The sequence below is a fragment of the Cryptomeria japonica genome, chromosome 3, assembly GCF_030272615.1.
Source record: "Cryptomeria japonica chromosome 3, Sugi_1.0, whole genome shotgun sequence".
Taxonomy (NCBI): domain Eukaryota; kingdom Viridiplantae; phylum Streptophyta; class Pinopsida; order Cupressales; family Cupressaceae; genus Cryptomeria; species Cryptomeria japonica.
Genome location: NC_081407.1, coordinates 307,328,447 through 307,349,034, shown reverse-complemented (window position 1 = coordinate 307,349,034; position 20,588 = coordinate 307,328,447). Strand labels below are relative to the sequence as shown.

The following is a 20,588-nucleotide window of genomic DNA, read 5'->3' as shown; positions in this document are numbered from 1 at the left end:
TTTCCAGTTTCAAGATTAGCTAGATTCGTTTGGAAAATAATAGTTAAAGAGGGGATCGGGGAGTTTGCATGAGGAAACCGCACTTCGTGAGGGCATTTTATCAACAATCCTCATGCCTTAATGAGGCAAACATCTTTCGTACGCCAATTTCTGTAGCAGCATCCATTAATGAGGCTTCATTTGCTGGGAAATAATCCCAACTACCATATTTATTTTCCCTCCGCAGACTCTCCTTTCTCCCATCGTTGCTTTCTTTTCAATGCCCTTCCATTCTGAATAATGCAGGACAGTTTTGAATTAAAACAATGTTTTCATTTTGATCTTCATACGGTGCATGTAAAACTCAGAATTGAATGAAATATAGTTTTTTTGCTTTCCCTCTTTTGCTGGAAACATCTAGAAGCATCAGAACAGCAAGTTAATAGAAAAAAGAACCAGGGTAGATTTTGTAATTAGAGGGGCAGTGTATGAAATGAAGAAAGAGTAGATTTGTTTTTTGCTGTAGCAACAACAGCAGAACAGGGTACTGCTGTTTTTTTTTGGTTTCTTATGTAAGAGAGAAGAGCTGCAACTCTCTAAATGTACACAACTGATTATGTTGTAAAATATTAATGAAATATAAGGTTTCTTACGATCATCTCTGCTTCTGTCTTTCTATTTTCTGCTCTTTGTTTTTCTTTTATCCTCCTCTGTCTCTTCCCATCATCATTTTGTTTAAAAACAGAGTGTTTACTCAACACTGAATGGAACTGGATGTTATTGGGTGTCTGGATTATGTGTGCATGTTCATTAGATACCATATATCTACTTTCAAGTTACAAATAGATAGGGGCTGGCCATACTGTGTGTGCTAAAATAAGGAGACATAAGGGGACTCATGGCTTCGTGGCTACTCAAGCTGGTTTTGGAAAGAATCACAGCCATTTTATAACTCATAATATAGACTTCAATTTTTCTGTATAAATTTATTGGCAGTTTTTGTGTGGGCGTGGAAATACATATAGTTTTGTATGTAGCTGAGACAGTTGACACAGTTTGAATACATTGTATACATCTATTTCTCTTCGCAATGGTTTTGAATAAGCATCAACATAAAGGTTTTTGTGCTACTCATGTCTATCTTAATGCATAGTAGTTTTGATTTTCATATCCGTTTATAGATATTAAACTCTGACAAACAGTTAAACATCTTTTGTGCAGTGCTGAGGGATTGAGTCGCAATGGAAATAATTGTGGGTCTCTCAGCAGATTTAGGGATGCAATGTCTGGCAAGGGTTCCATACAGATTCCACGCCAATCTTAGGGTCGTCTCCAAGACCTGGAATGCTCTACTCAGCTGCCATGGCGAGTGCGAGGAGGGAGTAGTTTCTTTTGACAAATCCCAAGAAACTGAAAGTGAATTCGATGTAATTATTTACTACCCGCGTGGAAACTGGTGGGAAAGGCTGCCTCAAGTCCCAACAGAATTTGAACTAGAATACACAATCTATCATCGTTGCGTGTTTGTTAGATTGACACAAGAGCTGGTTGTGATTGGGCTTAAGAGCAGCAGCCGCATTGACACGGAAGCTGTGTTGATATTTGATTTTTTATCCCGCAGATGGCGGCTGGGTGCCAACATGGCATGCATCCTAACTTGGTTTGCATGCGCCGCTTCACCATCTAAAGGACTGGTTTATGTTGACCGCGGCTACCCTTTCCTAGAAGAAGCTTTTGTTTACAATGTAGAGGAAAACAAGTGGGACTTTCTTCCTCCTTTGGACAATAGTCCGTTGTGTGCTATCTCAGTTGGTGTTTTTCTTGATGGCAAGTTTTATGTAGCCTCCTATGAAAGCTATTTTGCGGAAGTTTATGATCCTCACTCTCGATTATGGAAAGACATAAATATCGACTGTAACGCAGACTATATTCACTGTTGCGTAGCTGCTGTTCACAAGCGTTCGTGGTTAACCTGGAGTGATTTTGCAAGAGGGTGGATAGACGTCAGTTGGAAAATGGATACTGGCAGCAACTCACAAAGTAGAGCTGAGCGATTTGCTGTTGCTAGGAGGCGTGGTGATTTTCTTGCAAGTGTTGTTCACAGCACCAATCGTGTTGAGTATTATACTTTTAATCCCCGGGCGAGGGAAGAGAGAGACAGATGGCGTCGCCTCGGTATGCGCCAAACTATATTTTCATCCTCTTCTCTCCAAATTGGATAAATAATATCAAAAGTATGTGTATTATTAGTTTGGTGCATTGCTTAGTCCCACTTGGCAGCCTGTGAAATGTCCATTGGTTCGCAGAAATCACAAATATTATCTTCACCAGTTTATAACTTACGGACCCCAGCTTTGGAAATACGTTGGATACGAACGTACAAAGAAAATGTTGTGCCGTAATTGAGAATTTTTTTATTTTTTTTTCGGTAGAAGGTCGAGGTCAAGAATTTATTAATCATTTAGAAAATAACACTACTCCACTCATGCGGTCGCCGGTAGGAAAGAGTGGAGGCGAGAAAACCTCCGGCCTTGCCCGGGACCATAGTCCAGCAAAATAATTATACTAGTTTTAGATTTAATACATCTTCACCCCGGGCTAGGGTGATCGGGGGGGAGTATTTTATTTCCTCCCCTTACAAGCCCAAAAGTATAATTTTTGAGAATCAGTTGATCTTTCCATCAACTTTTGTCGGTTAGGCTCAGAGGTAGATCCTTGATTGTTTATGCTCTCTCCTTAATTATCCCATATATCTTGTCTGTCCTGCATTGTTATATCTCAAACACTTGGCAGATCTGTTAGTGTAAATCAATCATTTATATCATATGAAAAGTCGTTTGTAAAGTTAGACTCTGCCTAACATGCGATTTTCCTGTGGAAACCAATCTTTCCAAACCATATAATAAAAGAATTTTAACAAAAACATAATGTATATTCTAATTGCGATTAGGATTAGGCTGGAGCATGATTTGACCAAATAATCTTAATGCTACCAACTTTTGTTTATGCTCCTGGATTTGGCCTTTGTAAAGGATTAGACCCAGGCTACAAAAATCAAGAGTAGGTGCAGGATATTCAGGCAAACCTATCCTCCAGCCTAGTAATTTATTAGTAGCATCATAAGCCAAATTTCATAATGCAAAACTGTTGAAATATTCTTCAAACAATTATTGTAGCCCTGTATATCTTTTATTTTGATATCCCATTGTTATGACTATACCAAGGTAAGAGACTATCCAGGCTACAATAAATGAAGTTAAGCCATTTCTTATAATCTAAAATTCTTGCTGGCCTCTTCCGGACTGAGATTTTGAATATAAGGATGTAGGAAAACATTTCAAAATCTTACCATGTTTGCAGTGTCCCATTTTACCCGGTTGATGAAGCATTAATGCTACCAACGCTGCATTTGCCTCTTCTGAATTCTTAGCCTTCAAACCTAAACTTTATGTTACCATTTCCAAGGGCCATTACAGTCGTGGAAATCTCAAAAGGAGTGTTAGTTGATTAAAAAAAAGGGAAGTAAGCAGATACAAAAAATGTCATTCATAAACCCTTGCTCTTCTTACCACGCCATTTAGGACAGCTCATAAGTAGTATGTAAACCATCCTTATGCTACTTATATGTATATGTCTATATATATGAAGAAATAGGTATGCGTTCGAACAAAAAATTCAACCATATAATCTAGTAAAGTCAATAGAGTGTATTAAAAGCATAGCCTATTCTAATTTTAAGTCTTAACTTAGGACTATATTTGCATACCTATTCACATAATAATTTGTCTTTTAGATATATTAGAGCATGTTTGCCTAAGTTCAGCCTTAACCCATATTAGCAGGAACCACTGGTTTCACATATATAGTGATATTTTCTGCTACTAGATAATTCTCAAACCAGTCCTCCTTTATTGGAGGCTTCACATGCATTAAGCAGGATAGAAATTCCATGCTTCGCCTAATCTCTTCCTGTCGAGATCCGAAATTGTCTTCCTCCCCTAGTATTAAGATGGGAAACCTCGGTGGTGGTCTATTATTTCTTATGAGAACGTCATAGTGTCTGGGTCGAGGGATTGTGAGATTGTCATCAATATTGAACAGGACCCTGTCTAGTTCTCCCATAATGGATGGAATAAAGATGTTCCTACATAAATTCCTTATATTGTCTTTGTTGTTGTCGAAATGCATGGCTACTGCAAGGAACATTGCAGCAATGTCACTATTTGCCTTGGTTCTGTCTTCGTTTTGAAGGAAATCCTTTCCTAGCACCTTCTTTACTGCATAAATGACTACTTCATGTAGGAGTAAGATAATCTCATTTAGGCGTTTTTTGGAGATTTCCCCACAGAAGGCCATTTGCCTCTTATCACTCGTGAGTCTGATGATTGTATCCATTTTCCAGTTTGAATTTGAGGGATATGGAACCATGTTTTAACATAAACGCGAGCCAGACTAAATATCCTATTGTCATCATTATTCGAAATGGCAACATGTGTTTTCATGCCATTTCAGTTATTGATAATCCAAGTTAACTTTTTGTTAATTGTGAAGATCTAGATCGTATCTAAAAAACTCTTTGATGTCGTATTTTCTTTTAATGACTATCAGATGTTCCGTAGATTGAGATCAAGCTTAATTTATCATTAATTGATTCATTTGAGACGACATGCTTCGAGGGTCATATTAGTCCTATCCTTCACATGTTTCAATAATAATATTGGATATCAAAATCATCGGAACTAATGCATAATCTTCCTTCTTAATTATGCTATTAAGTCCGTATAGAGGATCGAGCCTTTCAAGGAGCATCCGTGTCAATCTCCATAAATTCGGCCAGGCTAGATCAATGCTTTATATTGCTCAGTTGTAATAAATTCTACTAGAGAATGAGCTAGGTATATAAATGTATATATATGCATTTATAAGAGAATATATAACAGCATATGTATACTCAAATGTTTATGAAAAAATATATCTATCTATATATATATTTGTATGTATGTAGGTATATATATATATATATATATATATATATATATATATATATATATATATATATATATATATATATATATATATATATATATATATATATATATGATTAAATATATATCAAGATATACTGTTAGACAAAGATATATATAGGATATGTATACCTATGTATTAATATATATATATATATATATATATCTGTGGGCATCTCTGTATGTGTGTAGTTTGACTGAGTTTGAGCAAGTATGTAAACCATTTTGTCTATGCTTTATCTATAAACGTATAGCTATATAAAGTTTATTTATCCAACTTGTTACTAAACGGTAGAGTTTGATATATTAATTTTTGTCTTAGTTATCCCGTCTGCCCCTAAATTGGCTAGAGCATCAGCAGCCAGGTTTGCCTCTTTGTATGTGTGATTGATAGTGAAATCTGTGAAATAATTGAGTAATTCTAATGCTTTATCAAGCAAACCTTTGAGTTTCCAATTCGACATTCTTTTAGTCCTAATTGCATTGATTATTAATGCTGAGTCACCTTCAATTTCTAATTTACTTATCCTTAGTTCTCTGCACATCTTTAATCCTTCTATGAGGCTTAGGAATTTAGCAGTATTATTGGTGATTTGTCCTAAGTGAATGGATTTAGATCCAATACTCTTTCCTTTATCTGAATGTATTATACATCCTACCCCTGCAGTACCAGGGTTTCCTCTGGATGCTCCATCAAAATTTAATTTGAACCATCTATACTTTGGAGGTTGCCATTTGCATGATTTCCTTATTTCTTCTTTGTCTGTTCCCGTTTTCCCAGTAAAAGGAGGGATTTTTATTCCGCTCCATTGCTTTCTAATAAAGTTGTCCCATTTTGTGAATGACTTTCCATGTAGTGGAATGTTCATATTCCTATTATTGGAGGTTTCAGTTATAGCCACTTCTATTTTAATTAAGAGTTTTTCTATTTGCATTTCCTTTTCTTGAAATATTCTTCTATTTCTTTCTTTCTAGATTTACCATATTACTATGGATGGGCTGCAGATCCATAAATTATGAAATAGACTTTTTTTCTTGATAATTGGCCAATATGAACACCATTCTATCAAGGAGGAGCTAATAGCCCCTGACCATCCTAGCTGTGCCATTAACCAATACCAGCATTTCTGGGTATATTTGCATGTCATGAAAATATGATCACTTGTTTCTTCATCTTCCTTACATAATAGACATATTGATGGTCCTTCATATCCCCTACGTCTGAATTGATCGGCAGTAAGTACTTTCTTTTGAATTGCCGCCTAGGCAAAGAAGCCTGCCTTGTTTGACTGGGATGTGATCTTTGGAGACTTTTGCCTTATTGTATATGCTTCTGAAGCCATCTCTGCAGTTATAGTGCCCGTCTTTAGATTTTGCCCATACTAAGATATCATCCCCTTCTCTGAATGAAATCATTCGGTGATTAAGTATCTTTTGCATTTTTTGGAATTTGATTTTAGGCATAAATGGGAGCATGTTTTTCCATTTCCATCCGAGTGTCGATTTTGGTTTAGGAATTGTGTAATCCTTTACATAATTCCCCCAAAGGTTCTTTATTTGATGCTTGATGTTGGATGTATCCATCAATACATCTATTGGAGGTTGATGCCCCCAGGAGTCCTCCCAAAATAATGCCGATTTTCCATTGTGGATGTCCCAAGCCAGATGATTTGTTATGATGGGGCGACAATCTTTCATAAAATTCCAGATTCTTGAACCTTTCTGCAAGTGTTTTTCCCTGAATATTGCCTCCTTATGGCCACTTCCCATATACTTATTTCTTAGGATTCTAGCCCATTTGGCATCGGATGAGACATATGTTCTCCAAATTAATTTTGCCCCTAAGGCCTTATTCTGCCATATTAAGTTCCTTATACCAGTGCCCCCATCGTATATGTCTCTGCAAATTTTATCCCAGGATATCAGTTTTATTTTGTTTTTGTCTTATGTTCCTTGCAAATAAAAATTTCTAATAATCTGTGATATGTTCTTATAAACTCCTATTGATATCGGAATGCAGGGTAGAAGGTAAATGGGTAGTGCCGATAAGATTGATTTTATCAATGTTATTCTACCCGCCCTTGTCAACCAAAGGCCTTTCCAAGACGTGAGTCTTTTCTTGATGCGCTCAATGAGGTGGTCCCAAAGCTTGCTGGATCTTGTTCCTTTATCTATTGGTATTCCTAAATATGTGCATGGTAATTGTCCAATTCTATACCCAAGTCAGCTAGCTATTTTCTTTTCCTCATGTGTGGACATATTAAAGCAAAAAATTTCTGATATTTGGTTATTTACTAATTCTCCCGATGCTTTCCCATATGTGGTTAGGATTCTTTTGATTTCCTTAGCGTCTTGAAGGTTGCCCTTTCCCAATATCATTGTATCATCTGCAAATTGCTGATGTGTACAGGGTTCTACCCCTGTTGTTATCTGAATGCCTTGCAGCCTACCTCCTATTCTTGAGGCATTGAAGGCTCTATCTAAGGCTTCAGACATTATAATAAATAAGAAGGGTGAGAGGGGATCCCCCTGTCTTAAGCCTCTTGTTGCTTCAAAATATCCTTCCGGTTTTCCATTTATCAAGACCGAGTAACTGGGGCTTGAGATACATCTATATACCCAATTAATCCATTGTCTATTAAAGCCGAAGGCTTTCATACAGCTACACATGAATTACCAGTCTACTTTATCATATGCTTTCTTGATATCAAGTTTTATTAGCATATTTGGTTGTCTTTGGTTTTGTATGGAATGAATAGCCTCTTGTACAATAATTATCCCATCCAGGATTGATCTGTTAGGAACAAATCCTGTTTGTTCTTCAGAGATGATAATTGGTATGAGCTTTTTTAATCTATTAGCCATGATTTTAGTTAATAATTTATATGTCATGTTGCATAAGGTTATGGGTCTGAATTCTTCCCATTTTGAGGGATTTTCTTTTTTTGGTATAAGTGCTAAGAATGTGTTGTTTATCTCCTTCGGAAAATTGCCTGCATTTCTAGCTGCTTCCAAGGCATCTGACACTTCGTCACCTATAATATGCCAGCATTTCTGATAAAAGCCAGCAGGGTATCCATCTGGTCCAGGTGCCTTGTCCCTTGAAAATTGAAATAGAGCCCATTTTACTTCTTCCTTGGTGATTTTAGCATTAAGCATCTTATTATCCTCTTCTATTAGTATTTTAGGAATGTTTTTAATCAAATCCCGATTGTGTGGGAGATCCGAGTATTCCCAATTATTCAACAAGTTTCTAAAGTATTGGGTTGCATCCTTCGCAATCATCTTTTGATCTATGATAATCTGGTTTTCCTTATTGGTGATTTGTGAAATCCTATTTTTGGCTCTCCTCACCTTAACACTATTATGAAAAAACTTAGTATTTTTATCTCCTTCACCCAGCCAAACTTCTCTGGATTTTTGTTTCCAGAAAATTTCTTCCTTGGCTAGAGTGTCTTCATACTCACCCAGGAGCCTTTTCTCTGTTTCATATAAGATTTGATCCATCCCATGTTGAATTACTTCTGTGTTTACATTTTCCAATTCTTTTTCGATTCGTAATTTTTCCTCGAAGATGTTCTTAAATCTTTCCTTGTTCCAATCTAGTAATTTATGCTTAATTTCTTTTAATTTTGAGTTTAAACAGAACATTTTGGAACCCTGAAAATTACTCTGCCCACCATTTTTGTATGTTGGGAAAAAAATCCTCATGCTTAAACCACATGAGTTCAAACTTGAATGGTCTCCCACAGGTTCTTAGTTCTCCCATCAGTTCCAACATTACTGGAAAGTGATCGGATCCTGACCATGGCAGAACAGAGGCTTTCATCTCGGTTTGGAATGAGGTTAGGTCCCCTTTGAAGAAGAACCTGTCCAATACTTCGAATATGTTAGAGAAACCCGATCTCCTGTTATTCCATGTGTGAGAATCTTTGTCAGTTTTTATTTCTAAAAGGTAATTATTATTAATCCATTCCATAAAATCTTTTTGAGGTTGCCTTATGATTTTTGATCTTCCACGTTTTTTTGATTGGTGGAGAATGGTGTTGAAATCTCCACTTATAATGTAGTGTGGAGCCGTTTGAGTTGTTAAGAATTGACGAATTTCTAGCCAAACTGACTTTTTCTTCTTCGTAACAATCGAGCCATAGATATTTATGATGATAAATTCTGTATCTCTATTAAGTGCTTTAATTTTACCCGCCATCCAGTGTTGCATCTTGATATATCCTATATAATTTATTGTGTTTTTCTTCCATAATAATGCCAATCCACCTGATGCCCCAATGGATTCTGTTGCCTCTATCTGCCATTGGTAGAGGTTCTTACAGAATTTGGACATATCTTCCTTGTTTAGTTTGGTTTCTTCCATCATGACTATATCCATATCAGATCTTTTTAAGCTACGCTTAATCAAGCGCTGCTTATTAGGGGTGCCTAGTCCCCTTACATTCCATGTCAATATTTTTATACCAGCTTGGGGGCTGGCGGGCTCTTTCCTGGGCAAAATAGGGTTGTTATTTTGGTCTGCCCCTCCGCTTGCCCGTCCAATTTCATTTTGTCTAAAAAAGACTTTCGACCTCTCTTATTGTTGCCAGGTTTGCCACAATCTGGGTTCTCTTTGTTTCCTTCTATCAGCATTATACCCATATTGGGTGTGTCCTCGAGATTGACATTTGATTCCCAGTTTCTTTCCTCCTCCTGCATATTAATTAATTCCTTGATTATAAAGTTTCTTTCTTCTAATTCATTCATCCCTTTGACCACCGGAGAGGGGTTATCCATGTATTGAGTCTCAGGAACCACTTCTTCTTGTTCGTTTATTTCTTGAGGCATATCTGCAATGTGATCATAGTCTTTTGAGGGGATGTTATTTTTTGCTATCTTGACCTCCTAAAACATTTCATCTACTATTTCTTCTGCAAATTTTCCCATTAGATTTTCAATGACATCTCCCAATTCTTTTTGGATTTTGCCCCCATTTGGCGTTGTATGGGTCTCGTTGTTGTTGGCAATTTTGGGTGTATTATTTCTAATCTGGGTGTTAGGTGGTGACCCCTGTTTATCCCCAATCTGTGAATCCGTAATGATAAAGCCGCCAATGTCATTGTTGAATTGGATGTTAACCTTGTTTGTTGGTTTAAACAGGTTCCCTGTATTTCTATTCTGGGTCTTTCTAACATTAGGGTTTAAACCGCATATCTCCTCCGCAATCTCACCATCAAACCATTTGGGAATTAAGTTATAATTCCCATCCATCGTGTTGATGGATATATTCTTTAAGTAATCGGTGCTTCTTTCTACATCTATTAGTATTTTAATGTCGGATTTGTTTGACCAATTTTTTTCTAGGGCAACAAATTTACCTATGCTGTTGCCAATGTCAATAAGGATCTTGACATGCATCAGTTCCACAAGTAGACTGTGAATAATTATCCATCTAGACTTTGTGCTAAATTCATGTCTAGTCAGGTCGAATTTAGGTTTCCAATCAAGAAATTTAAAATTCATTCCTTTGTAAAACATATGTTCACCCTCTAGTAATCTAGATTTTAATGATTCCTTAACGCATTCAATGAAGATGAAATTATTGGTTAAAGATATTATACTTACCTGGCCTTGGAACGTTTCTCTCCACCAATTCGCTATTTCTGATGAGGATTGCCCACTGCCTTCCCATTTTGCAAATAATCCATGCTTAACGCAGTAATTTCTTAACTCCGTGGCAGCATTTGGGGCCGAGATTGGGATGGGCTCCGACCTAGGGTTTTTTGAATTTGTGGATATCTAATTTCTAACAGGGATTTTCGGCTCCTTCCATGTTTTTTGCATTACATGAGTGTTATTAATATTGGTATGATGTGTGGGTTTTCCGAATATGGATGGTTTTATTAAACCCTCTGCCTGGATTCTTCGAGGTTCAAGTTGAGACCATTTTGGTTCTGCCTTTGAACCTAATGGCACCCTGTTTGCTTTGGTAGCGAAGGAGGGAATTTGTGCGGTAATGGGGACTACCCAAATATGGGCTATGTCCAATGTAGCCCTAGCCATGCTTTTTTCCACATTAATGGTTCTCTTGCTTCAAACCACTTGCCATGGTTGGTCCTGCAGAGGGGGAGCCCTTCCAGATGTCGTCGGAACCCCACTATCATGCATTTTGCTGTCTCTATTTCGAAAATTCGCACTATCGAGGATTTGCAGAGCCATCGAACCGTTGTCCAATTCTAATAATATTTTAATATTTAAATTACCTTTGTAGTCTGAGAAACTTACTCGACAATATATTATCAATTTTTATTGAACTCAAAAAATTTATTGCAAGAGGACACTACCTAATAATGAAATTATTTGGACAAAACAAATGCTAGGTAGGTGTATTACAATTTTTCCTTGATTTTCATGTTCTGCATTTAATTCTTGTATTTTTAGATATTAAAATTTTAACACTTATTATTTAATTTTTAAAAATATATATAAATAAATATCGATTCATCTAAATTAATTCAAATAATTCTTCAAAATAATTTTATTTGCTTGATAGATTTAAATAATACCAATTCTTTTGAAAAATAATAGATTATACTCATTACTAATCGAAAAATCTTTTTAATTTGGATTTAACTATTAATATATTAACTAATTTTAACACTAATTATTTTTAATATTAATCCGACGGTTGCATTACATGTCTATGAAATAAATTTTACTATTATTAATTGTAAAAAAATTATTTTTGCATTACCGTATTAATAACTTATGTATCACACGATTACTAATTACTTTGCACATTCCTCTAGATATTTCTATTTATCTTTGAAAATTATTATGCATTGACGTTAGCATCCACGTGACAAACTTATTATAGAAACAACAATTGGAAGACCAAGGGTTACAACTTAGAAATCCACTTTAAACAAACCAATGGAAGACCAAGAGTCACAACTTAGAATTCTACACAAAGGTGTCCCTCATGAGAGTTGAACTTGGGTATCCACATTGAGAACTCAATGCTTTAACCAACTAAGCTCAACCCCTTGGACAATTCTAAATAATTTGAAAATAACTTTTGAATTGAAATAAATATAAAAATAAAAATATTAATGATTAAAAATAGTTTAAATAATAAGATTTCTAACTAGTAAATTTAACCTAACTCTTTTAATGAAGTAAATGTTATTTTTTCTTATAAATTAACTCTTTCAATGAAGTAAATGTTATTTTTTCTTATAAATTAATTAGCCGATAGGCATATTGCGTGGGGTTTTCACTAAAACCTGTGTCATGCTAGTATATGGTATTCTCTCGCCCGTTTACCGTTTTCTTCTGTGCTACCCACTAAACTCTGTTAGAAAACATTTGGAGAACAAGCTGGCAAATAATATCGATATTCCAAATCAAATCAAATTTCCTGTAGATATGCAATCAAATCAAATTTCCTGTAGATATGCAATAAAATCAAATCCTCCGATCAAATCAAATTTCACCATCCTCTCATCACCGCCTAGGATGTTCAATAGATTGACAATCACAACATCTCCAAAAGATAAAAGGGTTGGTAAGCTGTGTTCTGGTCATTTAAGTTTGCATCATTTTCTATTGTTGCTATCAAGATATTAGGAGTGAAATAATGATGTTCTCAGTCGTTTATGTCTCCCCTCCTTATTGTATCACTATGTAGCCCCTTCACTCAATCACCGGGCCGCAACACTCTCTCTGTGCGGATCCACACGAAGACCGCCTAGTCGATGCCCTTCCTCAATGCCTCCCCATTATGTCTTCTCATAATTTTGCATTTGATCTTTTTGTTGTCAAATGATTAATGACCTTCCTCATTCCTTTCTACTCAATCTGCAAATTGGTTGGTTATCGATTCTCCTTCCCTTGTTTCTCTTGTCAATTTAAAGACTGGCATTTCTTCTTCTTTCCTCCTGTTGCAGCAGTAGCCCAATTAGTTGCTTTTCTACGAACTTGATTATATTCTTACGCAGTCCTCCTCATCGTATTAATGTTTATTGTTTTGGCATCCATGCATCAATTCCAAGTTTTTAAGGCTCTTCTTCTACACCTGTCATTTTCCTAAGGCTCGATGCTTTTGCTATCGATTCACAATCCTCTCTTCAATTTCTTTTCTCTTATTATTGGTTTCCAAAGATTTGTGTGTTGTAATGATTTGGCATATATCACCTGGCAAATGTATTCTTTCAAAGTTCCTAAGCGTGCCAACGAGACAATATTCTTACAAATCTACTTTGATGCATATCCTACAATCACAGCGACCTATGAGACAGTATTTCCTTTAAGGCATTACGTCAAACAATTCACCGCCTTGTCCATGCTCTATCTCAAAGCTCCCATTTCACTAGCATAGGATGCGGAATTTGACTCTTCACCTACCAATTTTAATTACTCGAATGTACGAATGTACTAAGACTTTTTCGAGAAGCCTACTATTTGCAAATCCTTCATTTTTTTGCCATCCATGAGATCCCATTTCTAAGAGGCATTCATCAAGCATTCACGGGCTTTTCCTCTACTTTCACAAATTGCATCCTATCTGCTAGGACAGTTGTAATTTAAGCATTGGTTAAAATTCCTCCAATCGATCTTTATACCTGCCAACTTCATTCAAATTGCTTTGGACTTGAATTTGGGAGGTTTATAACAAGGTTTCAGCGATGATTTGGTCAGAAAACCCAATTCACACCTTAATATACAAACCGTCACCTATTTGTCATCAAATGTATAAATCGATTGATTGAATGTACTTGAATTTGAGAGGTTTATAACAAGGTTTTAGCGATGATTTGGTCAGAAAACCCAATTCACACCTTAATACAAACCATCACCTATTTGTCATCAAATTTATAAATCGATTGATTGAATGTTTTAGGTTCATAGCAAAAGTTCATTTCTTGAATTTGATGAAGCATGGAAACTGTTAATCATTACTATAAATCGATTGATTGAATGTTTTAGGTTCATAGCAAAAGTTCATTTCTTGAATTTGATGAAGCATGGAAACCGTTAATCATTACTTTTCAAGAGCTTGAATTCCCTTCAAAATTTGTAGGGATGAATAACCTAAACAAACCAAATTTGGAGAAAGCTAATTGAAAATAGTTTTAGATAGTGTTATCACTGGTCAGTGCTCCTGCACTATAATCTGCCTTCAATTTCTTTCCCTTTCTCACAATTTAGAGTATTAACCTTCCTCCAAGTCACTATATTTTAAAATAAATATAAATGTATGATTTGTATTTTTTTACAAGTTCTTGCTCCTATCATATACTCTAGATTGTTTTTAGATAAATATATATTCTAATTTTTTTGTCTTTAGGTATCTTAATTACCTCGCGAACATTCTTTCAAGCATTTGTCTAATAGATTATGGTTCTTTGAACATATTTTAAGCACAAAAAAATAAATACTCTTAAAATATACATTTGTAAATAAGAGGTTTAATTACCTCACGAACATTCTTTCAAGCATTTGTCTAATAGATTATGGTTCTTTGAACATATTTTAAGCACAAAAAAATAAATACTCTTAAAATATACATTTGTAAATAAGAGGTTTAAGTTGAAAGAACTGTTTATAAAATGAAAAATCTTGCCATTGGTGCTTTATCAAAATTCAAACAGTGATCCTACCAGCTCATGACAAGAGTAATTAATACAAGATGAAATAAAAAACTTCAAGAATGACATTATTCATTGATTAATGACCTTAGTGGTAATTTGTTTAAACAGTCAACCTACCAGCTAATGACAAGAGTAATTAATACAAGATGAAATAAAAAACTTGAAGAATGACATTATTCATTGATTAATGACCTTAGTAGTAATTTGTTTAAACAGTCAACCTACCAGCTAATGACAAGAGTAATTAATACAAGATGAAATAAAAAACTTCAAGAATGACATTATTCATTGATTAATGACCGTAGTGGTAATTTGTTTACTTTATACTTGGTCACTCAATGAACTCTTAGTTGCAATTTTAATTTTTAAATTACCTTAATAATGATTGCAACACAACTTTTTACAAAAACTTTTAGACTCTTGCGAAAAGTGCGTACTACTTCAACTCTTTACAACATGGATATGATGTTAGGCAATATGAAGTAGTTATTATTTATCAATAACATAAAAGTTATATGATGACCAATTTTACATTTGACTATCCCAACTTTATCATTTTTAATTGTTTGTCATTTTGAGGTGGCAAGAAAATTAAAGTGCAATTTGATGACAAATACTTTTAATTTTTTTTGGCAGGTAACACCTACATATTTTGAATTATCACAAACTTTGCATACATGATAGTCATTATATTAATAACCATTTTCCATAAATTCAAGTAATAATTAGAACTTGGTAGAGGATCCACTTACTATTTATTAAGAGGGGAGGATCACATGGAGTCTTAAAATTGGCAAGATATTTTTGTGGGTGCCAAAATTGAAGAGTGCATATATTGTTCATTTTAACCCTTCATTTTACACCACTTAGCATGGGTGCCTTAAATACTTTGCCCCAACACATGATTTTGATTAATATGTTGGTCTCTTTGATGTGAGACTCAAAGTAACTTTTTGGAATGCTTGTATCATATCTATCAACATCAAAGATTTGTTGATCTGTCATCATATCTTCCCTTTTGCACATCTTTAGTACAACTAGGAGTATGACCTTTTGCTTGATGTGATCCTCGGGAATATATCAAGACAAATCTATATAGATTTCAGTTTTTTTGTATTCATATCATTTATATAAATGATAAATTGGGATTAATTTTCCTATGCAACTGATCTTTCAAACATTAATTTTTATACATTATCTTGATTGTGTCTCTTTATTGTCCTCGGTTTTTTTTAAAAGAGTGTAATATTCAAAACTCACCCCTATCCCAAAGACTTCATGGAACACTACAAAAAATCACATTTTTTTAGTATAATTTGAATCTCATAGGATATTTCCACCATTTAAATGTTTCATCTTTGAATTACATCAAGTTGGTGCAACCTTCTACAAAATTTAATGATAACTACTAATGGCTTTCTCTTCTTGTAGACTTTATTTGATGTTTAATAATCCAAATCACCTTTTTGGCATATACAATTTAATGTGAATCATATGGTACATGATTAAAGAACTAAGGAAAAAATCTCTCAGTTAAATCCTTTAAAAAAAAGAGAGAATACATTTTAGCTCAAACTCATGTTATTGATGACAATTTCATTTGCAAATATTCATGCATTGTGGATAACTTTATCCAACATGGTGTTGGTGATAATTTTGGTAGAACTTCAAATATTTTGTTCTAGGTTTAAATTTAATTCAAACATGTATCTCATGCATTTTCTTTGGGTAATTTGAGTTACTCTTTTGGATAATTTTAGTCAAGACATACAAAAAATTCTATAAAGGAAAAACTTAGTTGTAGTTTGTAAATTCTTTTTAGGTTAGTTTTGCTTAGAAAATTTTAATAATTTTGAAGTTACAAAATTTCAACTCAAGAACTCAAGATATTGTTTTCTTGCGAATGAAATCTAATATTTTTAATCAAGAGGAAAATTTTAGTTTGGACACACATATTTTACCAAAGGAATAATTTTATCTTAGATTTGTGGATATTTTGGTCCTATTATATTTTTTGAGAGAATTTGTAAACCTTACTTGAAAACAATTGGCATTTGTCTTTTAAATATTTTTTTCCTTTATGCATTATTCCATACTACATTGAAAACATTTCAAACCTTAAAAATTTCAACAAACATCTTCAAGAACATCTTTTTTGGCGCTATTGGTGTATTTGTTCCCTCCTATCTACTATTTTGTTTAGACTATTAAAAGAAAAATAGAAAAGATAGTTGTTAGAGCTAAAGTCTCTTCTTTCTCTCTTCTATCTGCTATTTTGTTTAGGTTGTATTAAAATCGTCATTTGCATTCACTATAAATAATGAGTATTAAAATAGTTATTTGCATTTATTATAAATAATGAGATTATACACTAATACTTGATCATGTGATTCAAACCAACTCAATTTGTGAATTATCATTTTTCAAATTTATTTTCTTTTTCTAGATTAACATAGAATGAATAGAAAATCCACCACAAGTTTTCTATTTAAAGGCTTTTACAAATTCTTATCCCCCACTATTAAATATGATGTTGTTTGTCATGTATAACTTTTATGCTTTATTTTTATGATTTTTTAATAGGTAATTTAATTGAACTATTGTTTGATACAATGCTATGTCTAGAAATATCACAATCATTTTTGTAATGAAATAACATGGATTTTGGAAACCAATTTGTTTGAAAAATCTAATTTAAATTGAAATGTTAATAACAAGAGTTAATTTAACTCCCTAGGTTACTTAAAGAGAGCAATTAAAAAATAGTAGTCATTTCCAAAAATTTAGGAAAATATTTCTCAATTTGTAGTACTTGTTTGCTTGTATAGATCAATTAGACATCATACCTCATATAAGATAATTATGAAATGTAAGTTAATGCTTTATTATTTTTAACTATTAACATATATTCATTAACTTTTTAACATAAAAACTAAAAATTCTCTCGGCGTAATCCTTGCACCTTTTTCTAGTGCAAGTGCTAGTCTAATTTGAGTTTGATTAATATTAATCACTTCACAATAAATTGAATTAACTATTAAAAAGTAAATACCATTTATAATAAAATAATGTTAAATCTAACTAATAAAAGCATATATATAATTTTTTCATATAAGAATAAATATACAATACTATTTATTCTAGGAGAATGTAGAGTTAAAATTATTTGTAAAGAAACTAGTATTCACAAGTTATTAACATGGTAATACTAAAATTCACTTCATAGTTAAGATGGAATAATTTCAATGTAGTTATTATTGAGGACCATTAGTGTTAAAACATTGTCAATTTATTTTCATACACAATTAAATAATAAATTTATTGTAATAAATCTATAACAATTTACTATCAAACCTTTTTAAAATATACTTAATTAGTCTTTTAAAACTTTTTAATTCCCTTTTAATTCATTGTTTCTAAAGCCAGGCATAATTATTAAAATGAATGCATACATACATATGATACATTTAAAGTTTTTTAAAATATTTTTCTTAACATACTTAAGATTATTGATTATTTAAAGTTTTTTAAAATATTTTTCTTAACATACTTAAGATTATTGATTATTTAAAGTTTTTTAAAATATTTTTCTTAACATACTTAAGATTATTCATTGCTATAGAATAGGCTATATATAATAATTTTGTCAACTAAGAATACAAGACTATACTTAAGAAAGAGGACTAGTTATTTGTATGGTAATGGCCATATAATGACACATTTAGAAACTTTCACTAGTTTTAATGAATTAAAACCTACCTCATATCTCCTGACTAAATCACACTTCTTAACATTACCTTTAATAACATTAAAAAAGAAAAGCTTAATTTAAAATGTAAGTAATATGTAATTAAAAATCTTACACGGACATATAAATTTTCATTACTTTAAGACATGGCTCTTTAGATTAATATTTAGAAAATTTCACTAGTTTTAATGAATTAAAACCTACCTCCTATCTCCTGACTAAATCACACTTCTTAACATTACCTTTAATAACATTAAAATAGAAAAGCTTAATTTAAAATGTAAGTAATATGTAATTAAAAATCTTACACGGACATATAAATTTTCATTACTTTAAGACATGGCTCTTTAGATTAATATTAACACCTGTCTTATTTTTCATTATACATTCTCTTATTGTTGTTGATTGTACAATGTTTATAAATGTAGCTCTTCATAGGAACCATAATTGTCTAGTTTAGATGATGAAATATTTAATTAGAATTAAAAGAGTGTAATTTAAAATATAAGTATAGATGTAAGTGCAAAAAAGTTAGTATTATTGTGTCAAAATAAAATATAGTTATGTAGAACATATAATTAACTATAGTATATCATGTGGAGCACATGCACTTGTCAACACACAAATTATAGGGCAATAAGAATAGTTATGTCCAAATTTGATTTTAGGCACAATTCTATATATTATGTCTTGTTAATTTCAAGTTTGCTAAACAATAGAACAAATAATGACTACTCTTTTTTATTTATTAACAATAACATCTATATATAATCTAGCAACACTTATTTTCAACAATTAAATATTTTTTTATATATCTCTCTTTATCCCTCTATCATAGTGCCACATTATCTCTATCTCTCCATTTTTCTCTCCCTGTCTTCCTCTCCTATATCTTCATCTACACTTTTATTATTCATAGGAACTTGACACATTGCATCACTTGTTTACATAAGATTTCACAATAGAAATCTTGCAATTAATATGTCTTGCAAGATCTAATTAGCTCAAATTAATGCATGAGTATTGGATGTGTGTAACTTGGAAATATTTTAAGAATGAACTTGCAAGATTTGTTAGTTTCACAATAATGTAAACCTATAGAAAACTCCAAAATTACCAATGAAACAATTAAAAGAGATATACTTAAAAAAATAAACCTCCACTTGTTGTCTCATTGTGTCCTATCATCTTTGATCTTGTTGTAGACATGTTGCTCTCAGATAGATTGCACTGGTTGTAGCTTCCAAGATGACAAATGATGAATGGACTCTTGATAACTAGATGTTGTATGCAAAGTTAAATGATTGTGCAAAGCTAAGTATGCAAAGATTATACTAAAAGCCAATGGCACACTGTAAATTGCTAAAATACTTGGATGCTCAAAACTCACGTGAATGCAAGATAACTACTAGATTAAATGCTCTTTTTATAGATTTTCATGAGCAAAATTCCATGTGGCAGAGATCAATGGTTGAGATTGAATCATGCAAGATTGATGGCTATGAAGGATTAGTTGGAATGTGAGAGCAAAAGGAGGAAGGGGAGTTCAAGTGGCAAGATGCTCACCTTGACTGAAGATGACCCCAAGAATATAGGATGGTTGGAGGAAATTTAGGAAATTTGGGACAAGTGGAAGATAATGTGTAGACAACCTCTTCCATACATGTAGGAGTTGTGGAAAGAATATAGGGAAGTTGAGAATTAAGTGTACGTATTAATTCTTTTATTTAGGAAATAGAAGGTAGAGTTTTAATATGGCTAATTAGTAATTGAAAATCATTAATTTGTTTAGCCACATAAATATGAGTTGGCAAGATTGAGTGATGTGGAGATGCAGTGAGGTGGAAAAGCGGATTTAAATAATTGTAGAATTATTTGATTGTTGAAGATTTAGAAGAATTGATAATGAATGATTTAAATAATTAATATTTAATAAGATTGATATAGAAGAAAGACTAAATGAATTAAATAATTAAACTTTTTAATTTAATTATTTACTAGAAGAATAATTTTATTTATTTTGATTGGTAATTGGTTGAAGCCTGAATAGCCTTTGAGTGGAGCTATGAACTAGTGGGGAGACAGTAGGGGGCCCCATCCCCATTACATATTTTTGAATTATTATTATTATGTTTGATTAGATTGACCCCAAGACCTTCCCCATCCTATGGAAGGCCAAGAGTCAGCTTAGAATTC

General features: G+C 33.0%; 1 protein-coding gene across 8 annotated transcripts in view; it reads left to right on the top strand.

Moving 5' to 3' along the window:
- The window catches only part of LOC131034307 (F-box/kelch-repeat protein At2g44130), a 45,028-nt gene that overhangs the window by 17,630 nt on the left and 6,810 nt on the right, over positions 1-20,588 (top strand). For 6 of the 8 annotated variants that reach the window (XM_057965782.2, XM_057965781.2, XM_057965780.2 and 3 more), the window contains one exon: positions 1,201-2,300. In XM_057965782.2, the coding sequence (XP_057821765.2) occupies positions 1,221-2,201 (981 nt within the window). In that variant the 5' untranslated portion in view covers positions 1,201-1,220 and the 3' untranslated portion in view covers positions 2,202-2,300. Of the gene's footprint in view, positions 1-1,200; positions 2,301-15,280; positions 15,762-20,588 lie in introns of those variants that run through there. The other 2 variants (XM_057965786.2, XM_057965785.2) reach the window with 2 other exon arrangements.